This window comes from Natator depressus, chromosome 4 (genome assembly GCF_965152275.1).
Source record: "Natator depressus isolate rNatDep1 chromosome 4, rNatDep2.hap1, whole genome shotgun sequence".
In the NCBI taxonomy this organism is placed as follows: Eukaryota; Metazoa; Chordata; order Testudines; family Cheloniidae; genus Natator; species Natator depressus.
In genome coordinates this window covers 125,875,586-125,886,296 of record NC_134237.1, presented here as the reverse complement: position 1 = coordinate 125,886,296, position 10,711 = coordinate 125,875,586, and the positions used below count along the sequence as shown (strand labels likewise).

Below are 10,711 nucleotides of genomic sequence, written 5' to 3'. Positions count from 1 at the left end.
TCCCAACTGACACTTTTCAAACAATCAAGCACACGGTCAAACTGTCCCCACAACAGACATTCAGATACTCACCAACACAGCCCTCCTAAGGCAGCACTTAGCATACCTCCTCTCAGACAGATCCCAGGCAAACTCCCTCTGAGTTTAATAGACAAATACAGGCATTTACCTCAGGATTCCCACCTCCTGTGTCAAGGGACTATCCTTCATCCTGATCTGGGGATACAAACAACATGTATGTGAAAAGCAAAACCTTCAACACAGCAGATTTACCATACAAATAAGTGACCATCTCCTGCATGCTAGGAAACCTGGTTATAAATGCACCCTCATGGCCAAGATTGAGTCTGCTCTTCAGGTAGCTCCGGCCAACAAAAGGCATCTGCAGGAGTGCATCAGGGAAATTCTCCCCCACCTGTTCCAAACCCCCTGGTGTAAACACACACACCGGAAGAGTACAATTAATATAGGAAAAGGAAATATTTATTTACAGAAGGATGATTGAAGCAAAACAACAGAAGGGAAGATAGGGATAGTGGTAAAACAGTGTTACATCCAAACACAAGGCTCCACAGGTCCAGTGGAACCACAATACAAAAGGACAGACACGAAGCAATGTGTCTACACTAAGAGTCCAGGAATCCTGTGCAGAGTTCCAGTACAGCAGTGAGTCTTGGGTGCTCTTGCTCGTCTTCAGTGTCAGTAACCTTTCAACAATAAACCCCTCCGGTCCCTTTTCTGCCACTCTCTGCAAACCCACACAGAGTGACAGCCTCCCCACTTAGCTAGCTATAGCCTCCCTCCTTATGTCCAATGCAAGGTCACATGCCCCAGTACTCACGGCCCCATCCAGCTCTGGGCAACTGTGATACTGCGTCCAGGTCCGGTTTGTCCTTCTCAAGTGATTCCTCCTTAACATGGTGTTCCTCCTGTCTCCTGTCCTGGGGCGTCCCTGGTTGGTCATTCTGTCCCTCCCAGGCTTCGGGCTGATTCTCGGTTGCTTCATTATGCGAGGGCCTGCTTGTTATAGTCGTTCTCTCTGTAGCAACAGACAGACCTACCCTGTCACTCTACCTCTCTCCACACCCCTGGAACAACCAACACTTCCTCTTGCTGCAACAATCAGCACTCCCTCTGCCTCCGGACAAGGTTTTAAAGGGCCAAGCTCTCTAAACCCCAAGGGGGTTACATAAATGCCATAATGGAAGCAGTGGTTGAGTGCTTTTGAAAAACCAGCCTCAATTTGCGGTGCTGAGTACTTGAAAAATCTGGCCTTTATTATATATTTCATGTTGTTATAAGTTACAGCTGTCGTCATGACATCGCGTGGAAAATATTACAAGTTTCTCCTTATCCTCTCATTCCTAGTGTTTGTAACTATCACATATTATGTTTTCACTTGGGTTCTATCATCAGTCCAGGAACATGGACTAGTAATAGGACTTGGAGCCTTTAGCCATTTATCAGTCAACAGTTCAAATTCTGTCCATTAATAGGAATGGTGCTGGAGGCTAAATTCATGCCTTGCAGTAACATGGCTGTCTCACAGCCATGAAATGAATGGGGCAAAGAGCAATGAAAATGGATTGGGGAAGGAGCGAGGGAACAGGATATATAAAAGCAGAAAGCATACTTCACGTGTATATTTTAAAACATTTTAAAGTTGTTCTTATACCCTGGATGTAATTGTTTATCTAGGTATTTATACAGTTAAATTAAAAAAAAAAACCCAAAACAGAAAATAAGGAAGACTTCTGTATAGAAAATAAACAAAGAATGGAAAAGGACAAACATAATACAGAATGTGGAGAGACCTGAGAAAAGTTCTTTTCTCCCCAAAATCAGGATATTTGAGCGCTAATGAACCTGTACGAATGTGGACACAGGAGGAACGTGGAGAAAAAACGAAGATGTTATAAACAAGAATAAGTGAAACGAGGAGACATGGAGGACAGGAGAGTGATAATCAGAAGAATACAAGGCATCCAGAAATGACAAAAGTTAGGGTTTTTTTAAAAATACTTAGCTGTATTCGACTGTAGCCGAGTGTTTGTTTTAATTGTTTATTCAGTGTTTGGAGGACCAGTATGTACTATGCTGATAAAAGTTCTAATTTCTTCAGGACTCATCAGGATCCTCATCTGAGTCCTATAAAAAAAAAAGTGTCAGAACCTTTAAGTGTTCCTGTACCTAGAGAGAATGCAGTGTGCTGTGTCCCTTTTAGTGTCCAAAAATGGTTTTCAGAGATGGCATGTTTCAAAATGAACCTGCACAGCCCCATCCAAAATCTTTCTTGTTCATATCTGTGCCTTTCTTATTTTTGTACATTTTCTAGGACAGTGAACTGTAGACCTAAAAACACCCAGCTTAAAAGTTTTCTGTTGAACTCTTACATTTCAAAAATCCTTTCCCTATGTTATAACTAAAAACTCTGCATAATCCACGGGCTATCATTTTTTCAACCAATTAGCTATTTGAGTAACAATACTCACAGTGTGGAACAGTTTTTGTTATATTATGCTTTATGAAATCCATACAGAATTCTGTTTTGAGTCATTTAAAAACAAATCTATAATTTCTCATTTATGCCTCAAATATTTGTGATTTTTACATAAACAAATAATTCACATCCACATATGCTTTTAAAGAAACATGGACACATTTATTTCATACATGTAGAAAATGGTAAAATTTATAGTCAGCTGAACAGACTTTACAATTTTTCACCAGTTATTTCCCAGTCAGTTTACTTATGTAGGGATCCACACCAAAGATCAGTCAGTTTTTAAATCTGAAAAGAGATTCAACTCAACTGAGTTCAGTGGCTCTCCATTAGTATCCAAACTTTTTAGTGCTTATATGAAGCTTGTGGGCTGAATAGTTTTGTAGTTGGCATTTTTCCAATGTCTGAGGAAAAACAAACCTCCTCCTCTGCATGCATAGGATTCAAGACAAGTTTACTCAGTTATTTTATTGTCCTAACTATGTTACACATCTGGTCACTCTGGTTTATGTAAGTGTTTTCCAAAGAAGTGTACTCAATTAACCATGATTACAAGAAGTCAACCTTAATGCCAATAAATTATAATAAAACATAAAACATAATAATTAGCTTTATAGGTATAAATAAACAAATTTAAATCTACAAATTCTAATATTTAAGAATGTATATGATAATCTAGATTGTATTCAAAAGATTTGTTAACTTAAAAGAACTGTGCAGTATGTCCAAAAATTTCTTTTCTGCCACTAGATGGTACTGCAAGAACTTACACAATATTTGTAGGAAGGAATGGATTCAGTGGATTTTGTTTTGTTTTCCCTGTAAATGATCAAGAACTGCTGGACTAAAATTAACTAATTTTAAAAAAAGTCTTGATATCAAACAATAGAATCAGCATCCAGTCTAATTAAACACTGCAATAAAACATTACATCATACCTGAATTATAAGGAATAGTGACTGACATGGAGCATAGATTCAACTAAATCTAACCTTAATTTAAATGATCTAAATTATTGTCTATTCTTTATTCCACTGGAAAGGAGATTTCAGACACAATTGTCTGGTTCACATTCTATTTCTTCATCCAGGTTTGGACAAGGAGTTCCATTATTGGCAGGTTGAAGGCGTACATAACGAGTTCTGGTTTTGGTCCCTATCTTTCCACAAGTACCTCTGCAAAGACCCCAGGAAGACCACAGTGAAATCTCACAGTCCAGTGGTGTTTCTGTAACATATATAAGAAGAGGTGATTTGACAGAAATATGTGCTTAAGGCAAACACATAGTTGGCAAAATGTACAAAAATATTATCAAATTGTCCTTACTTATACAAATATAAGGCTGATGTTTGTTTTGCTAATATCATCATTACTGATGATATTAAAAAGATCTACTTAAAAAAATGAATTAACGTGATTTTAATTTTACATTCCTTTAATAAAAGCCATATGTTCAGTAAATAAAGACATCTGTTTTCAGCTCCTGAAAAGGTAGACTTTTTTACTTTAATGTAGAGGTTGTTTGAGGTACTGCATTAATTATGGTATAATAGTTATTTAGTTGAGAATTTTAAATGGAAAACTGTTTAAAATGAGCATGCTCCGAAAATATAATTATATTTTACTGTCATCTCACTACTAATAACTCATTTGCCCTTGCATGGCTTGCTGGATAATACCAGGATTAAGATTTTTATCAAGTTTATTTATATACTCTGGGACTTCTTTGTATATATTGTTCCTATTCATTTCATTTTCCATTTAAGTCCTAGTCTATTCTTCCTCATGAGTAAAGAAAATGCTAATTCTTTTTATGGCTAAATCTTCTTGTAGTTAGTTTTTGGCAAGAAAAGTTAAAGCGCCTTTTATACACAGTCTTCCCTTTGCCAATAAAATATATTGTATAACTGAAAGCCTTTTAACACTAATATACTGTAAATTTAGTACAACCAAATAAATCAGAAATTCTGTAAAGTAATATAGGAATATGAATGATATGCGAGTTATAAAATTCTCAAAGAAAATATACAGATACTCTCTCCCTCTGCAGTTGGGAGGAAATATGTCTGTAGTCACGGATCTCTATGGACCTTGAGTGGATGGGGAACATGGTTTGACCTTTGGAAATTAAATCTTTCCTTATGCCTCTGGAGTAACTTTTTTTATATGGATTAAGGTACTGGTATATACACAAAGTGGGGACTTCTATGAATGTCCAACAAATGCTTTACTTACAATGAATTGCTCTGATTCAGTATGTGTTGCTCTTATTTTATAATATCTCCTGAATTACTAAAATTTTTAATGGATTAGAGAAATGGACTTGTATAGAAAGCTTAAAAGAACGAAATGTGTAGTTTGGCTAAACAATTACTATTATCTCATCAAATGTATTACAAATATATTACATAATCTGTTGTAGTTTGGTACTATTTACAGCAGTGGTTCTCAAACTTTTGTATTGGTGACCCCTTTCAGACAGCAAGCCTCTGAGTGTGAACCCCCTTATAAATTAAAAACACTTTTAAAATATATTTAGCATTACTATAAATGCTGGAGACAAAGTGGGGTTTGGGGTGAAGGCTGACAGCTCGCAACCCCCCAGGTAATAACCTTGTGATGCCCTGAGGGGTCCCAACATCCAGTTTGAGAACCACTGATTTATAGTATCTACTATGGGGATGCCCAGTATTGGAACACTTGAGGGTGGGGGCAGAGGGGTTTAACAACTTACACTGAGGCACATTAATTAACTTTGTGGGGAAGTTAATACAGCATGTTGCTCTAGCTAGCACTTCCAGTTACTCACATTTATGGGGAAATAAAATAAAATAAATAAATAGTCTCTAAAAATACCATATTGGCTGACTTCCAACTCTTGGATCTTAAGCTTTCAGGACAAGACAAACCCATCTGTCTTAGGCTAGGGAGCTGAGACCCAAGAATGAGAATCCTGCATGATATCTTCAAAGTAGCATACTAAGGACCCAGTACAGGAAGCACTTACGCATGTTTTAAAGACCACCCCAGTAAGGAAAGCACTTAAGTACATACTTAAGCTCCTTTCCTGAATTGGGGCCAGAGTAAGTAATAATCCCTTCTCAAATGTTGTGGAGGAAAGGATATTATTCTATATGTAATCTGTGTCACCCAATTTGAATGATGGATGATCAGCTCTTGTTTACTGAGAAAACATTTTTTAAACTAGAAATCTGCTCGTTTTAAGTGTACAAGTCAGGCCTTATTAAAGAAAACGTACCTTACCATGGTTATTTATTAATTGTGAGGAAATTTGTGAAGCCCACCTTATGGTCCAAACTCCTGGCACAGAGACAAAGCCAGAGAAATAGACTCTTCAATCCCAATCTGAAGCAGCTGGCATGCACTTGGGCCATGGTTGCTACTACAGAATATGAGGGAATGTATCCCATGGATCTTTCCTGTGCAGGATTTTGGTCTCTGCACTCCTCTCTTAAGAAGTCCTCCACATTCCCCTTTTCACATTCCTGTACAGAAAGTCACCAGAGGGTGCATAGAGTAAACCTGCATGGGGCTCTCTGCCATCTGTCCTCTTTCCGCCAGTCAGAGGAGATGTAGCATTTATGCGGAGTTTGAAGCTTAGAAGTTGTCACTAAGACCGGGTCAAATCAGTGCTATGAACCTTCACTTACATGAGCACTAACATTCACTGACAGTTAAAAAAAAAAAAAAGGGAAAGCAAGCAAGCTGTGATGGGATAAATATATTATTGTTTGAAATTAAATCTTGGCTTCACTTGAACATTTCAATAAAAATTTTAAACTCTCCTCGGGTATCTTGTTCTGTAGGTATCAGTTGCCATCATAATTCTATTCAAGCTGGTGAACTGAATTTTGTTTTCTTATTTCATATCACTATCAAAATACTTCTTACCAAGGAGAATACAGTAAGTATAATCGCTTTGCTCCATTATGTAAGAACTCAGAGGAAGGAACCCCTTTCTTTAGTATTTGCACAGGATTTGGGGAGCTGAGAGTCTGACAGAGAATCTCTTTCACACAAGACTGGTGGTTCTGTGGAAGTTCTATGGTTTGAATAAGACATGCTGTGGATCTAACCCAAACCTGTGGATCCCTGGCCAGACATGGAGGCTTTCCCCCAGCCCCCAGTGTTTCTTTCGGTATCCTTTTCCTATGACATCTGGACTAGTTTATTGCCTATACTGTTGTTGTGGTCTCTGGTCTCTGTCACAGAGGGCCCAATTCTAATCTTACCTACGCTATGTTTACACTTGTGGAACTCCATTGGCTTTGGTAGAATGACTCCCAATTTATGCAAGTGTAAGTGATATTAGAGTTAGATCCAGAATACAGAGGAATAGTTAATGCTGTTCCACATAGAAAAGGGTACAGAGAAATATAATGATCAGCTGTTATTTGACTAGGCATGACCCCCTTTTCTGTGCAGGATTTTTTAAAGGGAAGAGTTGCTGCTGCCTGGAGCAGGAATATTCTGCATAACCACATTCTCTTCCACATGGCCTGCCAGATTTGAACTTTTCTAAAATTTTGCTTCCCTCCTTGCTGCTCAGTGAATGGGAACAAAAGGATCTAGTTGATCAAAGTACTAACCACTTACCTGAGACAGAGTCATCTATTTCATTGCCTATAGCAGTCAGGTTAGGCTCAGGACCAGGAAGACCCAGCTGGTTTCTTTTAAGTTTCACAATGGTTACTCGAGCAATAGGTGGCAAACTTTTTAGCTTGGGATAATAAAATGAGTTTGCTGGGTGACTTGGAGAGGAACAAGTGATCTATGAATTAAAAATAAAAGGAAGTTTATAGAAATAGTATTGCCATGTTAGTAAGGATAGAAATTTTAAACAGAATATCATGTTTTAATTATGCTTCTGGGCAAGTAAAACGTATATGAACGGGGGGTGTACAGCCTTTATGCACCCGAGCCCCACAAAAAAGCTGTGATTTCTTGTCGTGAAGATAATCCCACTAACTTTTGTGGAAGGATTCTGGGACTGAGATCACACAAGAAATTGTGGCTATTTTTGGATGGAGACACTGGATGGAGGGTAGTCAGCATGCACAATAATACTTGGAGCAGGTTGATGGAGGAGACAGGAAGTTGTAGGTAGGGAATGCTGGCAGTGGCAAGGTTACTGACTGGGGCATAATGGGTGCTGTAGTAGATGTGGTATGGTTATAAGGGGTCACAGAGGATTGTGCTTCAGCTTCTCTATTCTTTCCCACTCCCGTAAGCACTACATTCTGCTCTAGGAAAGCACTTATTAAACATGAGAAGGAATTGGCTGAGTGCTGACTTTATTAAGGGATGTAGGGGCTAGGTAGTCCGTTTCTCTCCACCTTTAAACAACAGCTCCCTGAAACAAAGTAAGGCATAGACCAAGCGTGGAAAGGGCAGACAAGACTTACAGCAGGGGAAGGGCAGTAGCAATAGGAAAAAAAAGTTTGAGCAAAGCTTCCTCTTCATTTCCATTAGCTCATTTCCCTTAGATGCTAGCAGCTGCCAAGTTTTGGCAATTCTCTCAGAAAACTTCCCCTCCCCCGCTGCAGGCCACATGGCAGTTGCAATCCCCAGAGATTCCCTAATACAGATAAATATCTAGCCCAGACCAACCCAGCAAGCTCTTTTCAGCATTGTTTTAGTTTTATAAATATATCTAGCTTTTTTAAAAGCATGTAATCAAAAAAGCATGCATTTCTGTTTTACAGAATTTTAGATGACAGTGCAAAATAGAAGTATTATGATCCTAGATATAACAAATAACATTTCAGACACATGGATTTGCAAACACACAGAAAATAAACGGACATCAACCAAACGAATGCTAAGTGCTATCACTGTGGAGCTCCAGCTAAGTCATAAATCCAGATACAGCACTAAATATTAAAATCATTTTGCAAAGAAAAAAAAGTTCATGTTATAATTTCATAAGTTATTTTTAAAAGAAAAAAATCATAATATACAGGTATGACATAATACATATGCATATGTATATAACATACATACACTTACTTCTGTAACAGTGTCCTGTGGAATAGTGGCAAAGTTTGGTGAGGAAAATGTGAAACCACTGTCTGTTCCAGCATCATATGGAAAAAGTTCTACTGTTTCTTGTTCTTTCCAATGATCTCCTTCACATAGATTTAGACTGTCAACACCCACAAACCAATCAGGGCTGGGCACAATTCGTACAACAAAAGAAACCTAGGAAGTGAAAGAAAAACATCATAAAAAATAACGGTCACCTGCCAGTCTCTACAGGCTTGGCTATCAGGGTCTGATTTCTAGTATGGCAATGGGTCAAACATATTTCTGACTATTTTATTTGAGGGTTTCTAAAAGAAAATATTCCAGACTGCTTTTTTATTTCATTTTATGTTCAAAAAGTTCTTTAAAACTGGATTCTCTTAGCAATTCCTTGCATTATATTGATAGTTATCAGTGGCATTTCAAATATCTCCTTTTGCATCCTGCTAGTATAAAACTAGTAAGCAACCCTTAAAATGAAAATGTAAATGTACGTACTAAGGAGTGTCTTGAATGTGCTTCTAATTCCGTGAAGGTTTGTCCTGTACCACTGGAAATGGCAGGAGCTGAGAAGATTCCATGCACACTTTGAATTTTTTCTCCAGCTGCTTCTATTTCCTTCATTAATGTCCATGCTTCACCCTTTTCAGCAAAATCACGCACACCATTGCTGGCATATTCATCCTTTTTCCACATGTTATAGTCAGAACTATGGGTAACACCTATTTAAGGGAACACATTGCTCAATATAAAAGTCTGCTTTGGATTATCTTAATTGATACAGTTTCTCTGTTTTATTTCTGATGTGGAACAATTTGGGGATTAACATTTAGGATTTTGTAAAACATTTAACTTATCACTGTTTACCTCAGCTGTAGCCAATTGAAAACTGAAGCCAATTGAAAACATTTGTAGATTCTCTAAGTATTTTGAATGCTGCAAGTTCTGTATGTTATTGTTTAGCTGTCAAGCTACATTAGTTTTGACTTTCATTTTACTAAAGGGAATTCTCAATAAATTCAAACAACCCCCCCCACAACTGTAAAGAGTTTTGTCTGGTCTTGACACTGTGCACACTTCACTTACCTAGCAAGGAAGACCACTGTGCTGGAGGCCTATAGAGGGGATACTGCTTAGGGAAAGCAGCCTGACTCCATTTCCCTACAAAGAGTATGCTGTACTTAGCAACTTCCTCTGCTGTGCAAACAGAATCATCACCCACAGGCAGACAGCTGGTATAGCCTAAAATTGTTATAAGCAGCGTCCAGATAACTTTACAGGATCTGTTGCCAAGCATCAGGTTTTCCATTTCCCTACACATGGAAAGGAAAAAAAAAAGTGTCCATGTTAGCCTTATTAGTCACTGTAAACTCAAGACGGAATAACTGTAGCCCAATGAAATTTAATATAGCATAAGTTTTGAACTAAAAGAAAATATACATCCAAAGCATTTAAAAACCTAATGCATCTAAGAACATATAGGACTCCCAGAATTGAAGTTTCCATGCAGTAAGTTACAAAGCTGTAACTCTATCTAGGACAACTGTTTCTAATGGAAAATAAAAAATATCTTAAACTTGTTCATGGTAATATGAGGAAATATGTTTTTGATTTTCTTTTAAAATCTTATTAGAATCACATCTTGACTTAATTAGACTGGTAAATGTTGCTGTAAAAACATTAATGATACATTTATTATTTTAAAGATTAAATTAAATTAAATAAATCATGGAGAAGTAACATAAAAGTTGAAGCAGAATTTTTAGAACAGATTTAAAGTCAAATACATTACAAATATAATATGTTACTTTGCTATCATATTTGCTATGAAAAAAACGTTTAAAAATTAACATAATTGCAAACATCCTTGCATAGGACTGAAACTCAGTTGTTCAAAATCCTTCTTTTTAAATGCTTTTGTCCTTAGAGAAAACTGCATAAACATAATTGAAACACTAATAGTTGTATAATACATTAATTCATTAAGAGAGGTTTGAGTACTCACTAAATATTTCCTCTGGAGCTCATATACGGTGAGAGCACCTGCTTTTGCTGGCAGCTGAGCTGTTCTGCAAGAGAGGACAGTAGGAGTCTTGCTATTTATGCCTGAAGAGGGTCCGTTTGGTCCAACAGTTATCGTAACCTTTAGACTTTCCAGTTTAA

General features: G+C 37.4%; 1 protein-coding gene across 1 annotated transcript in view; it reads right to left on the bottom strand.

Moving 5' to 3' along the window:
- SPON2 (spondin 2) overlaps nucleotides 1-10,711 on the bottom strand; it is a 41,152-nt gene that overhangs the window by 546 nt on the left and 29,895 nt on the right. The window contains exons 5-12 of the mRNA XM_074951859.1: nucleotides 10,554-10,617; nucleotides 9,635-9,861; nucleotides 9,047-9,270; nucleotides 8,534-8,725; nucleotides 7,121-7,295; nucleotides 3,496-3,730; nucleotides 842-2,148; nucleotides 170-216 (exon numbers count right to left, since the gene is read on the bottom strand). Of these exons, the coding sequence (XP_074807960.1) occupies nucleotides 3,552-3,730; nucleotides 7,121-7,295; nucleotides 8,534-8,725; nucleotides 9,047-9,270; nucleotides 9,635-9,857 (993 nt within the window). The 5' untranslated portion in view covers nucleotides 9,858-9,861; nucleotides 10,554-10,617 and the 3' untranslated portion in view covers nucleotides 170-216; nucleotides 842-2,148; nucleotides 3,496-3,551. The remainder of the gene's footprint in view (nucleotides 1-169; nucleotides 217-841; nucleotides 2,149-3,495; nucleotides 3,731-7,120; nucleotides 7,296-8,533; nucleotides 8,726-9,046; nucleotides 9,271-9,634; nucleotides 9,862-10,553; nucleotides 10,618-10,711) is intronic.